The sequence below is a fragment of the Sylvia atricapilla genome, chromosome 6 (assembly GCF_009819655.1).
Source record: "Sylvia atricapilla isolate bSylAtr1 chromosome 6, bSylAtr1.pri, whole genome shotgun sequence".
NCBI lineage: Eukaryota > Metazoa > Chordata > Aves > Passeriformes > Sylviidae > Sylvia > Sylvia atricapilla.
The window spans coordinates 40,871,633-40,894,237 of record NC_089145.1 but is presented as its reverse complement, the minus strand read 5'-3'; the positions used below and the strand labels follow the sequence as shown (position 1 = coordinate 40,894,237).

The window sequence follows — 22,605 nt, the reverse complement described above, 5'->3', positions numbered from 1 at the left end:
CATGAAACTACGGCTTCTGTGGCACAAAATCTAAAGGAAGAGTAAATGCAGTGGGGTCAAATCAATCTCCAATACATTGCCAAAAATAGCCCAGTGTCAGACATGGCACCACAAGGGAGGAAGCCTGCCTCTCCTGAGGACACAGCAGCTGAAAGAATGTATGAAACCCTCCTTGCCCTAGTCCCTATACACAGAAACTTGCTCTAGCCTGCACCTCAGCCTGCATGGGATCCCAGATTACTTTCATACTTTCTGCATGCAAATTTTCTACTGTGATCCAGGCCTCTGTGGCAGCCAGCATTGCAAACAGCACATTGTAACCAGCAAAATTAATCTGCCTATTGAGAGGCCAAGACAAGTTTTTTAAGTAGTGAAGAAAGAAAAAAGCCCATTAGAGGCTGCTGGTCTGTAACCCAAATGCATTAACACTGACAAGCCTAACAGATGCTGTGAAACAAGATGTGCATTTGGCAGTGGAGTACCAGGTAATTGCTATTATGATCCAGCCCAGCTTTCATGGAGCTGCTCCTTGAAGCAGTGGCAGCTTGAGTTTGTTCCAGCCGTGCCTGCAGGTTGTTAAAGCACTCGCAGAACACATCTGTGCTCCCACCAGCACAGCTGATGGACTTCAGAAGATCATCCTTTTTCTCACTCAGATCAGCATGAAGTTTTTGCAGCTCCACAGATAGAGTCTAAAGGGTTGAAAGAAAAACAACACGAGTGAAAATGGTCTGCGCAAGGACTCTTGTCTATAAGAGGCAGCAGGGCTCGAGTTGATAATTGTTAAAAGCAACAGGCCCAAATCCGTGCAATACAAAATAGTTTGGTGGCGTTGTTCCTGAATAATGCCAGCGGAACAGAGAAGAAATACCAAGCCATATATATTCTGTTGTAACAGAAATCCACGGGGGTTGTTCCTTCCCTGAAGAATTTGGGGCAGTTACCTCATAGAGAGCCTGCTGCACGGCTGCCTCTTCAGTGGAGAGCACAGAGGTGTTCAGCATCTCCTCCATGTTATTCAAACACCGGCTGATTGCCAGAAGCAACTCAAACAATTTTCTGTCCAAATTGGAAGAGACTTCCTCGGCCACATTATCCTGGGTAAATGCAAGGCAGTTGTCAGTACTTTCACCCAAGGCATGGCTAAGATTCATTCACTCCTATAAGGTTAGAGGTCTGCTCAGCTAATAGAAAAATGGAATAATGAAATACTGAGGGATGGGCTTGGATTATATGCATGTAACATTCAGAGCTGTCAAGGCCAAAGCTGAGACAATGACCCTTTATGTACTGGACAGTGGCTGTGCTCTGACACATCTCTAATCTCAGGCATGAGCACAAGAAGTTTGTCTTGTCAGCTCCAATCCTGCAGATTTTACTGAAATCATTCGTAGGCTCCTTACTTCATAATGTTTGAGGATTTTTACCCACAGTACTGAACTTTTGGACTCAGGTAGAAGTATTGCAGTGGAAACTTGGAATATTTCCTCTCAAAATCCTCAGCCTATTTCTACATTACAGTCCATAGCCAACATAAAAGCTCACTACAGTGAATGCCACTTGCAATAATAGGATTACTGGCTGCTTCCCAGTGTCCAAACAGTGTTTTGTGTCTAGAAACCCTGGGCTTTTTGCAATGCTTAGGACATGCCATCTTTACCTGTGCATGCACTACATTTGCTTCCTGGCTTAGGTCTCCCAGCTGGACAGTGTAAGTTTTCAGCTCTTCCACAGTTGGGGTTCCTGCACCTGAGAATGTGCCTCTAGGCAGCACATTCATCTTTGTTGTGATCTATCATTTGGAAAAAGAACATTGCAATTAGAAGAACAACTCAAATGAAAGCAGGCTATGGACAGCAAAATAACACTCCTGTTAAAAAGCATTAAAAAATTCAAGGCACTGATAAAGCACCTGAATAGCAGAGTTCCCTTTTCACTGGCAGAAGCTGGACATGCTATGCCTTTATGGGAGCTTGACTGAAAAAGGAGCCCCTGATTCCCAGCTTTATGAGCTACAGCTGTAGTTTAGGTTAAGGCAACCCTACTGCCCACCGCAGGGTAAGTCTTGCCTGAAGAAGAGCTGACATTCATCTTTTTACATGTCTGATATTCTTCCTCATATTGCAGCAATTTCAGAGAACAGAAAAACTAGTAATTCTAATTTAGAATGAACAAAACTGTTAATAACAGGAATTACAGTTTTATCCATGCAGTAAAAGTCTGCAGTCTGTTCAGAGCATACACACAGCTCAAACTCTGCTTTTGATGTGTGAGAATGAGACAACACAATGGTGAGTGGCAGAACAAGATTTAAGCCAGAGATCTGCTTTGACCAAAATGTTCTCACTTGTGGGAACTGAGATTTCACCCACATCCACAGGAATCAGCTGCGAGCTTGCTGGATAATTCCCTTAGTTCTCTTGAAAGAAGTAAGCAGATAACATCAATTCTGCACATTAACCACAGGGATTCACCTAAGTGCTCCCACAGTATGCATAGCAGTCACTACTTCAGAGACATTATTTACCTCAAAGTAAAATTAAAAGACAATTATGAAAACACTATGCAGTAACAATCTCCTCTGGAGAACCCTTGCACAGATTTCAGTTATCTGATGGAGAACCACACTACTATGACACAGAAAGATACACTAATTGCTACCTACACTGAGTGTTTTATGGAACTTAAACAAACCTGAGGTTCCACAAGCTGGCAGAGAGGAGATTTCATCTTTGATGACAGCTCCTGTTGTAAATATTGCCATTTATTACCCATTTGATCCTTTGCAGCTAAGGTGGCATCAGCCTGCTTGCTCTTTGAGTCAGATTCTCCATTACTGTATTGAGAAAACATTGTTAGAATGACAATTACTGAAACAGAGTAAGTAAAACTAGGATTCTTTGTAGAAGATTAGTTTCTCTTGCTCCTGCCTCAAAAGCAAAGTGAAACTAAGTGCATGTATGATTATTAATCCAAACTTTGATAAACTTGTTTGGACTTTCCCCTTCGCATGAAATATGCCAGGAGCCTGTGGGAGCCTCCACCTCTGAAATGACAGCATAGGGAGCACAGTCCTGTAGGAAGTCTTGGTTCTGTGCTGGAAGGTGCCTGATGCCAATTTCCCTTTTTCAAAGCTGCTGCCTTTCAAAGCTGCTGCCTTTACACTGGCTGGGTGTGTCTGTGCAGCCATGGCTGTGAACAGAGGTACCCAACTCCCCTACAGAAAGGCCTGATTTTGCTCATGGCAGGTGTAAGCCCTGCCTGTTAGCAAGATCCTAAACTCTGGAGTCAGCCCAGTATCAGAGAGGCTGTCACATAAATAAGCCTCCATTTCTCTGGACTGCTGATGGCAAAAACCCTCAAGCTTCTGCCATTTTTCTTCTAAAGGCACACTGAACCAAAGAACAGAACCAAGGGTGCCACTGCAAGGCTTCAGCAGGTTTAGGCAGTTTGACATCACTGAATCTGACTGTGTAACTGATTGTGTTATTCTGTACCTGGATTCTGATTTCAGAGTCACGCCGTCCTCAAGCTGTGGTTGCATTTTTTCCACACACGACTCAATAAAGTCAATGAGGCTTTTCTGCTCAGCTGCTTTTAATTTCGGGTCCTACACACAGAGAATAAGCATGAACAGTTATGTGAACTGTAATAATCTGAAATGATGATTGTGCTTTTCCAATCACATTTTACGTGAAATCATTTAGCACAGAAAAAATCATTTAGCTAAGAAAATAAGACTATATCTCTCAGAATAAAATACAGTTTATGTATAAACATGAATTTACAGAACAAACCATTTTCTGCAAACATGCATTTTTATGGAACATATTTCTACCTGAGCTAAAGTTTTAAAAGCAAAGCTGAACCAGAAACAAATTGCATACAGAAATTGAAACAACCACTGACTGCAATCCTTACATAAAGAAAATAGGCAAAGGAAAATGGGGGTTTGCAGCTCTTTTCCAATAGCATGAAAAAGGCAAAAGATAATTTACAGTTAGCAAAATACAAGTAATTTGTAGAGCACAGAACATTACGGGACTTTTATACTGTGTTAACAACAACCTTAACAGTCATAGTGAGTTATACCATGGGAATATGTTCACAAAATTTTAGTTTCAAACTCACTTTCAAAAACAGTATCACTGTATAGATTCAGATTTCATAATACATCAGTGTTTTAAAGCTAGGACTCTCAACTTGTTTCACAATGATTCAGATGGCATCACCCACCCCTCCAATCTCCTAGAGCTTTCTGATATTACTAGAACTTTTGGACGAGGGATTTTAGGAGTGAGGCCTCTCTTCATCCTGACAAATTCCCCAAATCATGGAGGAGATGGGTAGTTAAAATCTATCCCTGAAAGAGTTCATCCCCCAGGGAAAACTGCAGCAGCTGTAAGTGCAGCTGTCCCCCAGCCCACAGGGGATGTGGAGTAGCCTGGATGGGAGGAGAATTAATTACCTGTGGCTGCTGGAGCCCATTGTGCCAAGGCTGCTGGGCAAGGGGTAGCTGGGATGTGCTGAAACCATCTGAGTGCAGGATCTCCAGGGGCTCTGGGTCAACCCTCTCCCTGCTGGGAACCTGTAAAAGAAGACCCGTTGTGGGAAAACTTCCAGGCTTGACAAGAGAGCATCCACAGGTGCAGCCTGGGAAAAGGGCAAAGGCAGAGCTGCCTTGGACTTACCACACACAGAATCAGCAGCACACGAAACACAACTGCTACTTTTGCACAGCTTTTTGTCTAGTTTAATTTACTGGGAGTTTTAATACCCTAACCATTCTAACCTTCTTCCAAGGTCCTCACATGTCTCTGCCAACAATTATTTTGCTTTCTTTGCTTTTCCTGCTAGCAGATTAGCTGATACCAACCCTCCCTTCTTTTTGCTTGACCAAAATACAGAGATGTGCACTTTATGCTTATAAATTTGGTCATGCACCTGGATTTTCAATCTGTCTATGCTCACAGAAGTATTTCAACACAAGCCTTTACCAGTGCCAATTCACACCAGAGGGATTGTGGCTGCTCTTAAATGAACACATCAGGTGGGCTTCTCTGATCCCATGCACAACAGAGAGGGAATGAGCTCTGAAGCCAGGAGTTACCATCTCACCCACTGGGAAACTCAGCAAAGAGTGTGCAGCTGTGGTGCAGAAGAGCTGACAGAATGACTGCATTTGAGCATTGTTCAAAGAGAAAATTACTAAAAGGCCTCTCTGCTGTGATACTGTCACAGACAAACATCATGGCCTTTTTGGAGGCATTTAAAACCAAACCTGAAGTCCTTATCCTGTACTCTTAGCAAAATGCTGACCTCTGTCACTGAGCACTTAAAGCAGACAAGATGCTGTTCAGAGACTCATTAAAAATCCAATACTTGTTGCAAACTACAAGCAATTGTACAGCACTGTAAAGTAGAATAATGGCAACCCTGACATTTCTCCCTTCTTTGCTTCACATGGTGAGCTCTAAACTGCTCTTCTGCAACTGCAGACCATTAAAGCACCAGGACTCAACTCTTGCCCTGCACAACATTCACATGGTTTACCTCCTCTTCACTGTACTTGTCTTGAAGCATCATCTGGACATTTTCCAAATTGCGCTTCACTTCCTTCAGCTTCAAGGAAAGAGCCTCTGTCTTTTGCTGGTAGTCTGCGCTATCTCCACAATCTTCCAGTAAAGAAAGGACCTTTTGTTCAATCTCTGATAACCTCACCTAGAAGGGATAGCAGATAATTACTCATTCTCAGAAGTGCAACACTCCTTTTTCTGACAATACTCTGAAGTCAATGCTCACAACTCCCCTGTCTGAAAAGAAGAGAAACATGCAGGGAAAAAGAGAAATAGCTGCAATCCCCCTAGATTTTCTCCAATATAGTCTTTTTATTTTGGACAATAAATGAATTTTATCCAGTTAGTCTTAAAACCGTTTCAAACAAGAGCATCTGCAGGAGATTATCTTAACTCAGCTACGAAGTAATAAAAGAGGAGAGCAGAAATGACAGACTCCATTTGAATGCAACCAAGAAGACAACACATCTCAGTGGGGGAGAGAGAGGCAACGTGCACACACAGCTCACATCACTCTTTGGGAGAAATGATGCTGAACTACCAACACACAGGAACGTTTCCATGTGTCAGACGGGCCACTGTAAACTGCTGGAATCTGACTTTTGATCCAAGCTGCTGTGAATCAAAAGTGCATGCCTGCATACTTTAAAATCATGTTTTTAAGGTGAGCATGGAGAAAGGTACCATGACTCAACTGCCATATAATCAACTGCAACAAATTAATTGCTTCACATCATACACCCATATCCAGAGACTCTTCCTTCCATTCTGTGTGCATTTGTCTGTGTAGATCTTGGCTATGTTAGAGAACCCTCTTCCCCGGCCCAAGTTCATGTCTTAACATTGAGCCAGCCAGTTTGAAGCCAACAGGAACTCAGCCTGCTTGTTTTTTTCACCAACTGGATCTGCCCTGGTGAAGCCTACGCTAACAGGAACCCTGAACAGGATCCAGACACAGCCAGCTACTTGGGTGCATTCAGGATCCTAATTCCCACGAAGTTCAGCACCTGAGCACTTGACTGAACCACAGCCTAAACCCAGAGGCAGTCCAATTAAAAACAACCACCCAAAACAACAAAACAGCTGGTGATGTCTCTCAGTAATTTAAAATGGGGACATTTTGGTATTGGCTCCTTTACTGTAAGTGAAATTTGTTGCTCTAGGTAGGCTCAGTGCTTGAAGCAAACTGGCAGACCAGGCTGGCACTGTGGGGAGCCCCAGCCCCGTTTTAATCTGTACATGCTGCATGCCAGGGCTGCCTCCCACCCAGCCCCTTGTGCCAGTCCTGTTTTCCTCCTCCCATTTCCACCAACAGGTACCACCCGCTCCTTTTGTTGTGCTGCCATGGGGGCAAGAGGCTGCCCTAGGTGCATGGCAGTAGGTCCAAATATTGCCATCTCTGCTCAGAGGGTAGGGGAAAGCCACTCTTTTTCTGTGCTGGTAGTTTATGGAAAAAACTGAAAAAGTAGAACTTAGCAGCGTGGAAGCTTTCTTAGACCAGTCTTTTAAATCACTCTGACAAGCAGAAAGTGAAAATGTCAAAAGGAAAAAAAATGTTCTTTTGTTTCTAGTTGATCAGGACTAATGAAAAATTGCCTTTTAATAGACGATTCAAACTACACTCAGCCATGGTTTTGAAAATAATCCAAATCAAACCAAAGCTTTACATATACTCCAGAATTCTACCTAAATCGCTTGGATGCACACAGATCTCAACTCTAAAACCAGGTGTTTTAATGAAACCCTGGAAAAGCTGAAGCCAAGCAGACACCTGCTCTGTGCAAAGAGTGAGGGAGCTGCTGAAGCAGGAGAGAGGCAGCAGGCAGACACACCCCCAGGGAAGAGGATGGCAGCAGCAATGTCACCACCTTACCTGGCAATCAGCAAGCTGAGGCTCCACCATCTGCTGCCTTTGGGGGGTCTGAGGGTGTGACCTCAGGGACATTTTAGTTTTGTCTAGCCATTGTTCCAGCTCTGCCACCTGGGCCTGGCACACCAGGAGGATGGATTCTGGCCCAGGCCTCCCTCCATCCAGGGCGGTGTTGGGGACTGGAGGCGGCGGGTGGCTCTGCAGCAAAGCACAGCAAAGCAGCCTGGTGAGTGACCTGGTTTGGTAATTTCCCTCCCCTCCCCTTACCAGTGAGAGACGATTAACTTCCACACTCACAGAGCCCCAAAACGACTCTGTCGCTGCGTTCCCAGACTTGTTGGGGAAAAAAATGCCACAAAACAAGAAGGAAAAGAGGAAAGAAAGGGAAACTCAGCAGGCAGGCAGTCCAAGATCTGGTGTAACAGGTTTCCAGGCAGCGATTTGCATCTGCAGGGATCCACCTGAGCACAGCAGGTATAGCTGAGCGCACAGGAAGTGATGACTCACCATTAACCTGTTCTCCCCTGAGGAGAGATATTTTTCTGTGGGAGTTACATGCAAAAGCAATGCAGTTGGAAGCTGCAAAACAAGCTCTTGGACAACACTTACAAGCTACTTGTGTGTCTGTTCAGTTAAATATGTTTTACTCAGCCTCTAGGTTACACAATAAAAAAAAAATTGTGTATTTTTAAGGACATCTTGTGCAATTCTTCCTAAATACACTCCTTGAAGAAGCAATCTTGCATTGTAAATGTCCATAACAAAAGTCCAAAGTACTCAGAGATAAAGAGCAGTGACTTGGAAGGCTGCACAGGTCTGCCTATGGCTCCACACATACAAACATACTGGTACTTAGTAAGTAAATGAAGCACACCAACACAAGAACAGAACTACCTGAATGCTCCCGTGGCTCCAGAGCACACATTCAGACAACTGAGACGGCCAGTGCTAGTGCACAGGCTTCATATTAAAATGAGATTTGGCAGGAAAAAAAAGCTAAAATGCACTATTCCAGCTATCAATGTCATCAGAGAACATTAGAATAGTTTGGCTAGGAAGGAGCCTTTAATGTTCAACTAGTTCAAATCCCCCTGCCACAGGATATTGGAAAAAATTTCTTCACTGAAAGTGTTGTCAGGCATTGAAGAGGCTGCCCAGGGAAATGCTGGAAACAGCATCCCAGGAAGTGTTCAAAAAATGTGTACATGTGGGACTTAGAGATATGGTTTAGTGCTGAACATGGTGGTGCTGGGTTAATGGTTGGACTCTATGATCCTGGAGGTCTCTTCCAACCTCAGGAATTCCGGGATTCTGTGATCCCAAAAGCTGAAGCTGCTCCTGGCCACCAGACTGCTGCTCCTGACCTTCCTGGAGCACTCTAGTCTCCATACACTCCTTTGTACTTAACCTGTAGGCTGCTGCCCACTCTGCATGTCTTCCACAAAGCAGCAACATATGTCAAGCTCCTTAATTCCTCCTGTAACTGCCATTTAAAAATTCCATGGCTTATCTATGTTTACATCGCTCAAACCCCTGCATTGATGAATGTATGAATGACAGCAGCTTCCTTGCTGAAAATACTCCATTTCTCCCCTAGAAAATTGCACTTTCAAGGAGCAATTGAAAATTTATCACCCACAGCACCAATATGAAGAGGCCCACAAAGGGTTGCAGGTATTCTACCACATCATACTGCAGCAAACTCCAGTAGCAAAACCACAATGGACCAGAGCCTCTGCCCACTAGGTAGGTCACACAACTCACTCAGGCCTTCAAACTCACCATAGCCAGACTGCCATTGTCTGTGCCAGGACTTTCAGTGCCCTCCAAAGTTTGCAGAGATGCTTTTTCATCGTGTTTACTGTGTGATTCAGTTATAACATCCTCATCCTGGAGAAAGAGAGAAGCAACAGTGGAAATATTTCTTATCTTCCACGCAAAAAGTGCAGTAGTGGAGATGTGGCACTTTGGGATATGGTTTAGTGGTGGACCTGGCAGTGTTTGCTTTATGGCTGAAGCCCACTTAAAGATCTTTTCCAACCTAAACGACTTTCTGATTCTATGTTCTGTTGCCTTGCTGTACTAGAGAAGCTGTACTAGAGAGCAGCAACCACTCAGCCTACTGTGGTTCTGGCCCAAGAATATTCACAGAGAGCAGTTTTGTTATGCCTGTGGCACTGATGTGCAGAAACAAACAACTGCAGCTGTCACAACATTACTGAGGCACCACGAAGAACAGAACAGAATGGCACCAAAACTGTAGCTGACCAAGTCTCCCTAGACACTGATTTTCTCATGTACAAAGAGAATCTCTTCCACAAATCATCCCCCACATTTTTAGAGCCTTTCCAGGAATCAATGAAACAAGTTGCTGCTACTAAATGTGCATTTCTTCCTTTGTGGGTTTTGTGAAGCTAAAAGGAATTAGAATCATTGAATCATTTAAATTGGAAACAACGCTTAAGGTCACTGAGTCCAACCAATATGTACAAGAAAAAAAGAGATTCTAAATGGGAAGATTTAGTGTGAGATGGAAGATATGAATATGGCACCTTGTCCTGCTTTACTACAGTTCTCTTGCACTGCAGGCTTCAGCAATACTTAGGACTTGTGTGGACCTTTTCCATAAAGATGAGTTCCCATCTCCACAGAGATAAACCCGAGTGCATTACCTGAACAATGCCATCTGACAAGGTACCAGAAGACCAGGAGGTTGCACTGTCTTCCTTGAGCCTTTCATCATCTCTTTCTGAAGGCCAAAAGCTTGCATCTTTCTCTGTGGCTGTACTTCCCTTCGAAAGCAGTAACAGCTCAGCTTTAGGAAGCTCAGATATTCCTCCAGGCAATGTAAAGCATAGCCAACTTCTAATAACACTTTGCTCTATTTCTGCCTTGTTTATCTATATTTGTGTTTCCCAAATCCCACCTCTCTTCTTGCTCTATAGCTCTGCTGCAAGATGAATGGCAGCTGGATGACACTGATAATGTTCTCTAGAGACTGCAGAGTATTCTCATTTTTTACGACATTTAAAAAACATCATGGAAAAAAAACCCCAAACAAACCAACAACCACCAAATCATCAAGAAGACACCATCTATCTTTCTCTTGTCCTGTCCCCTAAAAAGTCCCACATGTAAAGAAAATTGTGCCAGCGAAGTGCAGTGAGAAACCCTGAAACTGAAGTGCTTGGATCAATAGTGAGCCACAAGCTTTTCCAAGCTTTTTGGATTTCTTTGCACTTGCACGGGGAGTCTTCCTTCTTGCCACGGAGTTTTATTCCAAAAGCAATTAGCTTTGCTCCTCTGCAGTTCACCTGGGCGCTTAGACCCCTCAGATTCAGAGCAACCTGTAGGGCAATGTCCCCCAGTTTCTCCCAATCTCCCAGAAATCTCTTCTATCCTAACTTGACTCCCAATAGGCTAATCCCACCCTTTTTTTTTCTGCAGTTCATACATATATAATACACTGGACTCACCTTGCTGTGTAAAGAACAGTCTTCTGATTCTTCATCTACAGAAGGTAGAAGAGATATCACTCCTCTTTTTTTCAGCTACAAAAATACACACAGAGACACAACCCAATTAATCATGACAAGAACAGAAAAAGCCTCTTCACTTCTGCCTGTAAACCAAAACAAATTTACCACTTGAGATCCACTTTTGGAGAAGCACTGAACATCTGGAAGCCTACATTAAAGTAACTGAAAGCTGCAGATTCTAAGCACCTCTGAAAATTGGGATTTGGTGCTGTTAGGTTTCAACAGCACAGCTACAAAAGAGACAAATTTCATTTTGCCCCATGAAAATAATTTATTAAAAATCCCAGAACAACTGACTATCAACAAAACTACACATGGAGCATTCTACCGCTGATTGATGCAAACTTCATGTTGAAAGTGAAAAATGCTAAGAAATAACCAGAGGCACACCTCTCTTACCTTCTCCTAGACATGCCTCACACTCAGTCCTTCTGAACATGAAGGGGGGGAGAGAGAGTATTGATTCACATGGACAGGGGTATTCCTCTCTCACATGCCACTCCTCCAGGAGCAGGAAGGGAATTTTTACCTACCCTCTTTGGCCCTCAGGTGTGTGATCACTTACCTGCTGGCCAGAAACATCCGTCCCAATCAGGTCACTCTGTGCTAATACAGAGGCTGGAGGTTCATCTGCTGCTTCAGGCGCTTCTTGCTGTAGGCGCTGGTGAAGCTGAGACATGGAATTCTTCATCCCAGTGAGGAAATCTTCCTTTCTTTGGCATAGCTTTATGATTTCTTCTTTTACAGCTTCCATTTCTCCCTGAAGAGCAACAACATCTGTAAGCATCCATTTTTCTTTTTAATTTAACCAAACAGCAACGTAACAGATGACACCAGTGATGCATCTTACTGGTACTGGGGCTACCTCCCCCTTTTCCTTTTTCTGGGCTTTGGGACAGTTCCCCATTGTCACTGCAGGAGATGTCCAGGTTCATGCAAACCAACAGCAACAGATTCAGCTCAGGACAGCACTTGGCACTTGTGATGCAGAACTTGGCAGTGTGAAGGAAATGTGGCAGGCTGGAACGAATTCTAACTAGGTTCTGCATATCCATGAGAATACCAGCTTCCTCCAGGACAAGGGGAATGCAGATGGGTTACATTACTCTGTGTGTCAGAAGAGCAGGTGATGTTAGTTCCAACTACCCTCCCTGGCAGCCTGACACTGAACACTTGGGAAAGCCCTGAGGAGGGCAAAGACAGCAAATGAGGGGAGCTCAGGGCTCAATCTTCGCTGAAGCTGGCCCAAAGGAAAGAAACCATTTGGTGGGTGTTGGGGATGTGGCTAGGGCCAAAATTATCCCACCTCTCTGAATGTGATACTGGGAGAAACAAATGGACCCCAACAAAGCTTAAGGAAAATACTTAAGATTCCACAGAGACTAAACAATAACCCAAGTAACCCCAAGAACAAAGGGGGAAATAAATCTGTCTTGGTCTCCTTCCTGGCCATGACTATTGCTCCAGCCAGTGTGCTGCCCTTAAGAGTTTTTTCCTAGGGCTCTCCTTAGCACCCAGCCTCCAGGTGGAACCAAGAAACACCAGTAAATAACAGAGTAAGACAGGACATGGCATGAATTGCCCTACTCCCTTCATTACTGAAAGTGCTAAAGCTCTTTGAAGCATTGTGCCTTGCTCAGAAGGCTGAAACCTGGCTAAATATCCCTTTGCACACTGGGCTCAGTGGATCACAGCAAGCTTTGATGCCAGGCTTGAAGGGAGAACAGTGCTGGCTCCACACTATGCCCTGTCATTAGTGATGTTATGCAAGTAATAATCTGTGGCAGATGAAAGCAGTGAGGCTGCTGGTCCTGTCTCCACCACAGCTTCTGTTAATAGCTCTAGGGTGGCAGCATGACAAGAAAGGTGGAGGGAGGAACTCCAGCAAATTTTCAAATGACATGGGAACTCTGCTCTGACAATGCTTTCTTCCTTTTGTACACTCAAAACCACAAGATAAAATCATCCAAAGGTAAAGGAAAGAAAACATCATTGAAAGGAAGGATCAGACATCCATGACAATTTGGCAAGTTTTTATGAATGTCCACTAGGAACAGTGTATCTATTTATTTCACTGCAGGAGACTTGCCAGCACAGATTTACCAGCTACTCTTTTGCAAACTTAATTAGCCATAACCTCCTCAGAAATCAAATCTTTCTTAAAATCTCTTTTTCTGAAACCCCTCAGTAAGATGGGCAATTCCTCTGCCCATTTCTATTCATGCAATGTGTATCTGCCAAGTTTTCTGCTAAAACAAGAACTATTAAACATAAAATCCTACATTCAGAGACCAAAACAAGGAAGAATCAGGAAATGAGTCATGCTGAGCACTACATCAAGCCTCCAACATCCAACCAGCTGACAGCAGAGCAGCTATGTACTTAGGAGCCTACTGAGTGATTATAGTTATTAGGCAAGTACAGTGTAAGTGTATTAACTTTACTGTGACTGGCTGGAAAAAACTGAGAATTTCAGAGGCACTTTATAAATAGTTATTACATTTAATTAGTAATTTCCTGACTTCTGCAGTGCAATCCTTAAAACACATCTTATTTTTGCATTTAAAAAAAAATTCAATTCATCCATTACAAAAAGCAGAGAGAAAAGCAACACATGCTTACCAGTGATGAAAACACAGTGTGGCAGTGAGGACAAGGCAAGGAGTCTAATGAATCTAACCCTAACCAGAATCCTCAAAAGTAGCATTACGTGACCAGTCATCAGAAAGGGACTTAGTTCTCTCCTTACGCACTATTCCAAGCTGCCACCTCAGGAAAATAAGCAGGATGCTGAGCACAGGTAAACTCTCAGTGCTGCATATTGTTTCACCAAAACAGCACCCAATTTTTCTTCCAAGTTGATAAAGGCACAAATGACACAACAAAATCTGTAAGGAGTATACTATGAAAGATATATTGCAAAATAATATTAATTGTAATTAATTGTATGGTCACACTATGGCATTCAATTGCCTGCTCAACTGTGGTGGAGAAGGGAAGCACACCACTATTTCTCAGTGCTCTGCATCATCATGATTAGTGTTCATCAGGATAAGGAAGCCACATGAGACAGAAAAGAATGAAACCCACCTCTGGACAAGGAGTCTTCTGAGACTGTGGTTGATCTTCATGTGACATTTCAACCAAATGGTTCTTTAGGACTTGTTTCAACTTTTCAATTTCTTGCTCACATTCTTCTGTTTTCTTTACAGTTTCCTGTGAAATAGCAATCTCCATAAATAATTTTGAGACGAGTACATAAACAAGTCAGTAAGGAAACAAAGTTGAAGCCTCCTTTGGACCTGCAGTTATGTGTAACAGAATCTGTGTTTGTTCAGCTAACTTTGCACAACCCCATCCCTCATGAAGTTTATTACTTACTAAAGACAAACAAGCTGCTCTACCCACAAGTTGAAGTATGGTGGAGTATTCTGTCTAGGAGCTCCAGAGCAGAACTACAAATTTGGCTGTTGAATGGAAATGGAGCAGATTTCATCACATTCATTACAATTTAGACAAGGTTGTGGCAAAGAGAGAAATTAAAGAGTTTCATAGTAGAAAGCCTAACTGGTTTTTACTGGTGCTCAAGACTTTACTGCCAGCTAATACTGCACTGACCAAAAATGAACTGTGCTGTACACCAGGCACACACTGCAGTTCAGAGGATAACCCAACCACACTGACTGACTATTTGAATACTTGCAATAAAAACGATAAGCATTCCCACCATGTGAACTTTTCCTGTTTACATGGCTTATACGGAACTTATTATGTTATAAACGGCCAAATTCACTTTTACTCATTTGACAGTGACAGCAAAATTTCATTGCCCCCCTAGGCTTTGCTGTTCCTGCAGAAATGGGCAATCTCCCCACACACTGGTATTTGTCAGTCACAGCCTATCATCATGTGTCAGGAAACTGTCACATCTACAAGTCAGAATATCCTGTGAAAACACTGAACATGCACAGCACTTGGTGGCTCTGTGTTTCTGGACCCAGAAGCTGAGAATAAAAAATATCAAATGACTGTTGCTCAGGTGCTTGCAAAACATAATGAAGAAACAATGAAGTCAACAGGCTTGATCCTACTGTGCTGACAGCAGCACCTGAATGACCCAAGAGGTCACAGATCTCACTGCAAAGTGCTCACAGACCCTACCTTTCAGAGCAAAATTCCATCTCTTCAGTCACTTCTTCATAGCAGCACTCCCTCTCAAGAAAATGCAGGCTAATAAGGTTCTAAATAACCATTATTACTTTACAGGTCTTAAAAGTGAGAAGAAACTATTTTCCTCACTTGAAAAAAAGAAATCCAATTTGAAGGGGAAGGTATTTGTGACCTATAATCCTAGTGTCACAGGCAAAGAATCACAGAGGAAAGAAAAAGGAATAGGTCTTCTGCTCAGCTTTAATGAGAAAGTAAAAGGAACATTCTCTTACTCACACCTTCAATTCCATATGAATAGGACTGTTTAGTAATAAATTGATTCTTACCTCAAATTTCCTTGGCTAACTAAAGAGTCTGAATATTTTGTATACGGACTCCATGTCCAATGTCTTCTGTCACAGATCAATATGTGAATACAGTCACTTACCTGAAGATAATTAATTTGTTTCTGCCTTCTACTCAGGGAAAAGAAAATCTGATTCTATCCTTTATCCAATATAACAAATTATGCCATATATGTGGGACTGAATTTCTTCCCACAAGTGCTGCCTTTCTTTTGAGTTACTTCCTAGTTAACAGCTATTCTTTACTTTTCATATTGTGGTAACTCCAGAAGACCTACCCATGGAAAAGGTCCACCTACCCACAGTGTATTTGTTTTGGAAGAGCTTAGTGAAAATGAAGTCAGTTAATCATCAGATATGCAAATAATACCATTCTCTTGCATTGAAAACCAGTAGAAGCAGATGTGGCTTCCAATCTCCTTCCTGATGACGTCATTTAGGTGTGGAACTTAACAGGCCACAACAAAAAAAAAATACCAGAGGGCAACATTCAACAGAGAACTAAGTCACTTAAACTCCTTAAACATTAAAATTTTCAATACCTATTACAGGCTTTGTTTATGACTAACTGGTTTCAGGTGTTACAATGCAACTTAATTATACAAAAGTTACTGGGGAATTATTCCATTGCTTCATCCATAGCAAGATATGGGCAAACTTATCCAAAAACTAATCCCCAGGGGGTAAAACAAAATTATTTATTTGTACAGGAAGCTTAGCTCCCATCTGCTTTCCTTTCTAGCAGGATTCTTACCCCCTTTTTAATGCAGCACTCAAAATGCCATGGTTTAATGGCTTTATCCTTTGTTACACCTTAGCTAGTGCTAGACTTGTATTGTAGTAGTGCTGCTTTCAACCCATTCAACTGCGCTGGAAAATCTCTTTTGCACAGTTTGATACACTAGCTGCCAAGAACTGCAATTTTTCCAATCTGTTTTCTCACAAAGAAATTTCATTCAGCTACAGATTGTTGGGTGTCTACAAGATAAAGGCAAATGTTGAGCAAAAAGAGTTCACAGCTTTACAAAAACGAGAAAAATCTAAAATTTGACCTAATACTGCACAAAAACCAGTTACAAGTGTCACAACAACAATTGATAATTTGAAAGCACCCTGTTTCTGATGCTTTTAAAGTGTTTTGAAAATTCTCCATTGTTTGATCTTGTAACTCTGAAAAAGGTACATTTTACCACATCCATTTTTTGGACATAAGAAATTGTATGGACTTAAAAAAAAAAAAGACTGTAGGGGTTATACAGATCTAATATAGTCACTGCTTTTTTCTGACTCCAAGCGTGCACTAGTCACATGGCATGTTTGAGTTTTTCTTTTTGTGCTCTGCTCTTAATTTCACAAAGTGAAAATCAAAAACGAACATTCCTGTTTTAGCTGTCACTTGTCTGCCTGACCTCTGAAATGTTAGATGTTTTAAAGCATTCTGCTTTACCCTAATAACTTAGGAAAAACAAGTCAGCAAAGATAATGCAACATTTTTCTAGGTGCTGTCAGCACCCTGCCAAGAAATGGATGGGTCCCATGAGAACTTTAATTCCTCAGCTACTGTGAGAACCTGCGTTACCAAACTCCAGATTTCCTCCAGCCTGGGCAATGGAGCATGACCAGGTCCTGAGTTAAAACTTCCTTGAACTGGTACAACCACAGTGCTCAGTGAAGTGCTGCACAGAGACCCCTTCAGGCTTGGAGCTGTTCCATAACTCTCCCTGCCCCAGAGTCAACGCTCACTGACCCACCAGCATTGCCTTCTCCTGTTGTTTCCCTTCTGTCTCCAAACCTGGCCTGGCCAACAGCATCTCCAAGACCCCTGTCACATGCTGGCCTGCCTCAAAACAGTGAATTAACCATGACACAGCTGTAGGGAATGGCCACTTTCCTGGCTCCCTGATTTGCATTAGTAAAAGACCTGCTGTTAGCAATTGCCATCTTATGGCTGCCAACAAGAATTTCCATGGTCAAGGTGAGTTTCAGGAGTTGAAGGCCACAGATGTAAGCACTTGCGTCTAACACAGGACTTTATTCAACAGTGCAAACCTGGGGCATGGAACATCTGAGACTTCATTTCTTCTACAGTATGTTGTCAGCTGTGACTGAATTGGAAAACTGAAATGTATGTCAAGACTATTCAGTGTGCTTTGTTGCAGGATCAAATTAAATAGGAAAAAAAGAAAAAGCCAGAACAAAAAAAAAAAAAAAATCCCCAAACTATTGCACAGAAGACACAGTAGATGTAGCTATATGGCTGCAAAAGCAATACTGTTTAAAGATCAAAATTACTTTAAAAAAAGGTGGTTCAGGTAACCATAAAAAAAAAAAAATCAATTACCTCCAGTAGCTCATTTTGTTCCTTAGTAATTTTTTCTAATTTCTTCAATTCTCTCAAGAGTTGTTTTGCTCTTTGGAAGACTGAGAAAGGTTGCATTTTCAGCCCTGGCAGCTGAAGAACATCTTCATAGGACTGTATATGAACAATAGTTTTCTGCATGGGACCAACATGCTCAAGTATAACCTATCAGGATAGAACAGAGATGATGGATGCGATACTGAGTTAGAAAAATCAACACCACAAATTTATACTACACCAATGATGTGCAAAAATTCTTTGGTGAATTTCCCAACAAGGAAGAAGGAATTTCCCCTTCTTTTAAGACAGAAGAAATTTTAATCCTCATACGCGTCATTCATTTAAGAGTTGGACTCTCTGATCCTGGTGGGTCCCTTACAACTCAGAATATTCTGTGATTATTGTTCTTGGAACAAGCAAGTGAAAATTCATGGTGAGATTGTCTAAAGCAAGACAAAGATATAAGTTATCTTTACAATTCTGTTTTTTCTGCATATGGTTAAGTTTTGCACAGTGACAAAGCTCACATTTAGATTAGTTGCTATTTACTAAGCAGCTCATTTCAAAGCAGAACATCATAGGCAGTGAAGAGAGTTAAAATGGTGCAAATTCTTTGATGTCACTCTAGGCAAATTCTGGGTTTTTGTCTTTTGTCCAGCAAACCAGTCATTTTATGATGGTCCTAAAAGCAATCTTATCAACAGAGATGAGATAATGAATCAAGATTGAAGTCAGCAGAAGCCCCTGAAGATGGCTCTCCTGTCAAGGACTGCATTTCATATCACAGTACCCAGAGTGAATGCACAGTTTACAACCACCTTTATCAGTCTGGGATGAACAGAAATGTGCAGTTTCATAGCACAATAGATGTTTTATGAAGACTCAGTGATCAATTTATGAATGACAGAATGGCAATAGCAACTCATAATTTCTTGGTTATCCTTAATAAATATGAAATCCTATGGGGACCTCATTCAGCAGGGAACTCCAGAAGACAAAATCTTGACACAAACCACCTACAGGCTTTGATTTACAGTAAGGAGGTAGGTGAACATTATTTTCCAGAAGAAATACTACCTTAGTTTTTCCACGTAATGTAGTTATTACAATATTGTTCTCTGGGTAACCAAGCTGCATAGCTTTGATATGAGAGTTACACTGCTGTGAGAGCTGTGATGTCATTTCTGTTCTTCACCTGAAACTGAACCCATGTTTTTTGTATTTTAGGCAGATAACACTGTGGACTATATGTGGTGTGAAATAAAAGAATCATCTGCTAAATTCTGCCTTAATTTTTGGAAAAACAAGGCCTAATTTTCTAACTTCAGATTTCCATTTGGTGCGAAGTGGAGCGGTGTGCAGCAAGTGTCTCTTGAAAATCAGGCCATAAACTTCCCAAAAACAGAGATTCTCAAATGTGGCAGCTATGCCTGACATGTGCTTAAGTTACACACTCAGGCTCTCTGTGAACATATTCTCAAGAATGCTTTAATTTCAAGTGCTTTTTGTTCAAACCATGGCTGTGCTTCTTGAAAAGGTCTCTCAACAGTTTCACCTAAGGGCTTACACTGATCAGAGAAAAAAACCTACACAGGAGTTTTCACAGACCTGTCCATGTTTAAGTTGGTCTTTAGGAGAAAATTCCAACAGATCTTCGGATGACAGGATTGTTTTCATTTCTGCAACATCCTTCTCAAACACTTTCACATGAGATTCAATGGCATCCAACTCCTGGATTTTGGGAACAAAGAGTATATGTAGATAACCCAAACACCAAAGCCAACTTGCATTTCTGTCTTTCACTTAAATTTAAGAAGAAATACTGAAAAATGAGTGCAGCATATGCAGGATATGTTAATGGATTCTATCAATCAAAAGGCTAGCTATTATAAATTACTTTTAGTCATAACTTCTAAATGAATTAAGCATTCAAGATCATCTGGTCGTTTTGAATCCCAAATACAGAACTGAAATATCCTTTAAAAAATCACATTATAAATTACCAGTAGTGAGAAGACAGTTTTCAGTGGTGAGTTATCAGAATAGGAAAGTACTATAATTACACTGTTGCAGCTTCCAGTAGGAAGAGACTTCTGTCCGATGGAAAAGGAATCCACAGACAGCTGTTTGAGAACTGTCACAGAGACAGTCACAGAGTAGATTAAGCTGGAAAGAGCCTTGAAAAGTCTCTCGTACCCATCAAACCAGGACACTTGGGGTCTGATCCTGTTGAGATTTGGGTACCTCTTGAGGTGGGAATACTACCCCTGCTTGGAGCTCCTAATCTAGTGTTTGACCAATTTCAAACAAACAAAAACAAAATTTAAAATCCTTCCTACCATGTAGATGCAATTTCCTTTGTTACACTTGAGGTCTGCTATTGCTCATCTTCTTGCTGAGCACCCCAAGAAGAGCCTGGCCCAATCCTGTCTGTAATCTCCCATCACACAGCAGCAAACAGCAGCAATATCAACCTGTCACCCTCTAAGCTTCTCTGGGCTGAACCAACCCAGGCTCACAGCCTTTCCTCCTACATCCTGTGCTAATCCTGAACTTTACAGCCTGATTACTTACCAAACACCTTATGATGGTTTGTTTCCAAACAATTAATTTCCTTGCTTGGCACACCTACAAAAACCAGCACTACACCCTGTTTTCCATGCAGGTGATATAATCTGCATTTCCTAACACCTGATGAAGCTCTGATAAAAGGCACTTATGGGTCACCCAGACTTACATCAGCAACATGCAGGATTTGGGGAAGAATCTCTGCTATCTCATGCTGTAAAGCTGCTACTTGAACATCTATTTCATTCAGCTGTTGCATTACACTGTCAGTTTCAAAGACAGCTGATAGCTCCTCCAGCTCCATGGAGATTCCATGCAGAAGATTTTGCTTTTGCTCTGAGTCTTCCAAAGCCATCTGGGGACAAAACAGCAGCTTCAAAACAACATCACTGCTGAACACTGAAGTTACAGAGGTAAGGATTAGAAGGAACAAAATGCCACAAAAAGTATCAGGCCAGTTGTGGGTGATGTGCACTGAACTGGCTGAGCTTTTGGAATAACTGCGGTGAACAGTCATGAAGAACAGTCAGGGCTGCAAGAAATGCATGTGATCCATTTATCTGGGTGAAGGAAAGGACTGAATACCTGTTTCCACTCTAATGCAAGCCCAGGGTGCATTTCCAAACCCACTAATTTCACAGCCCAGGACAAACAGAACATCCCATTTCACAAACACAGGAGACAAAAAGCTTTTGCCACAAAAAATGTTCACGGGTTTTGGAAATCACGTTCTCCTCATTGTGGCTACATGCTTTTGTAACATCAGCCCAAAATGGCTGTTAGCAACAAGTGCTAACAGGAACATTTATCTGCATCAACTCTTACCTGGAGCTCATCAGTATGCTTGTGTAAGCTTTTTGCAGAGTCGTGCTGATCATTAGCTCTTAGCAAACTGTTGGTGCTTTCTATCCAATCCTTCACATTCTTCAAGTGCTCCTCATATTCTTCCATCTTGTTGGTGGCCTAGGAAATGACAGAATTTTACAGAAAGTCACAAGTTAATTGCTTCATTGTATAAAATAATCTATGAACAAGATTAAGAGAAAATAGGATGCATTTCACGTCGTGGTCAGTTAAATCAGCATGGTGAAATGAAAACCATTTTTCTGAAACAGTTTCATGATTTCCTTCTCACCGAAGTAATTTTGGTGCTTGCATGTTTACATTTCATGGAGGCATTGCTGCAACTTATATGGCAAAGGCATTTTAATAGCCCATTAGCAGAGTCTGAGAGCACCACCTCAATACCCTCCCAGGGGCAAGAATTTCCCAAACAAACTCCTCAAACATGGCTTGAGTCAGTCCTTTGGGGTAGCCACTCCAGAAACCCCAGCTACAATACGCCTTGTCACAGCAGGCTAGTGACTCTACTCATTTGACAGCCTCCCACGATGCTTCATGCAAAGCCCTCACTCTGTTATTTTTTTTTTTTAACAGGATTGGATTTTTATCAGAGTGTTCCCTTTGCACATACCTTGTTGAGAATGGCAGTTCTGCGCTCAGCTCGCTGTGAGACCTGCTGGTACTGCCTCAGTGGGGCCACCAGGATATCCATCAACTCCTGGGCATGGCAGGAATCCTGCTCCACTATATCCTGCACTTCTGCATCCAGCTCGTTGAGTTTGTAATGCCAAAGGTCCAGCATGTCCCAAATTTGCTGCATGTGGAGAGGAGGGAAATGAAATAGAAGGTCAGGCTCGAAGACAACAGCAGCATTATTTGTTCTTCATGTGGGACATGAATTGCAAAGGTTTCAGAACTGATACGATGAGAACAGAACAGTTTGCATCTATTGGTGGGATGCACAGTTGAAAAAAGCATGGATTTTCCTGTGAGAAAGAATTGATAAATATTCACCAGCTAAATGCTTGCTTGTACTTCTCCTTTTGCAGACATAAAATGAATGGAAGAGCACTTTATGCTAAACCAGGCTCTGTAAAAACAACCAAAAATCTTTTGACACCCACAGATTATTTTTTTGGCAAGATTACCTTCTGAACTTCTTTGGCTCTTGTAATGTTTTCACTCTTCAGTTGTAACATCTTTTCAATAGCTTGAAGGCCATTGTTAATAGTTTCTGCTTTTCTTTTCAGCACATACTGAGGAGAGTTCTGCAAGATTTCAGAGCTAACCTGCCAGAGCAAAGAGAAAACAACAGGAGAGGATACAAAGATTTGCT

At 42.0% G+C, this 22,605-nt stretch overlaps 1 protein-coding gene across 2 annotated transcripts in view; it reads right to left on the bottom strand.

The window, feature by feature from the left end:
• SYNE2 (spectrin repeat containing nuclear envelope protein 2) overlaps positions 1 to 22,605 on the bottom strand; it is a 166,785-nt gene that overhangs the window by 63,569 nt on the left and 80,611 nt on the right. For both annotated transcript variants that reach the window (XM_066321631.1, XM_066321630.1), the window contains 19 exons: positions 22,418 to 22,558; positions 21,901 to 22,083; positions 21,252 to 21,389; positions 20,596 to 20,781; positions 19,467 to 19,589; positions 17,841 to 18,023; positions 14,076 to 14,201; positions 11,551 to 11,745; positions 10,923 to 10,997; positions 10,119 to 10,238; positions 9,229 to 9,336; positions 7,450 to 7,644; positions 5,554 to 5,721; positions 4,469 to 4,588; positions 3,498 to 3,610; positions 2,695 to 2,836; positions 1,661 to 1,792; positions 945 to 1,097; positions 483 to 692 (listed from right to left, as the gene is read on the bottom strand). In XM_066321631.1, coding sequence (XP_066177728.1) covers positions 483 to 692; positions 945 to 1,097; positions 1,661 to 1,792; positions 2,695 to 2,836; positions 3,498 to 3,610; positions 4,469 to 4,588; positions 5,554 to 5,721; positions 7,450 to 7,644; positions 9,229 to 9,336; positions 10,119 to 10,238; positions 10,923 to 10,997; positions 11,551 to 11,745; positions 14,076 to 14,201; positions 17,841 to 18,023; positions 19,467 to 19,589; positions 20,596 to 20,781; positions 21,252 to 21,389; positions 21,901 to 22,083; positions 22,418 to 22,558 — 2,811 coding nt within the window. The remainder of the gene's footprint in view (positions 1 to 482; positions 693 to 944; positions 1,098 to 1,660; positions 1,793 to 2,694; positions 2,837 to 3,497; positions 3,611 to 4,468; positions 4,589 to 5,553; positions 5,722 to 7,449; positions 7,645 to 9,228; positions 9,337 to 10,118; positions 10,239 to 10,922; positions 10,998 to 11,550; positions 11,746 to 14,075; positions 14,202 to 17,840; positions 18,024 to 19,466; positions 19,590 to 20,595; positions 20,782 to 21,251; positions 21,390 to 21,900; positions 22,084 to 22,417; positions 22,559 to 22,605) is intronic.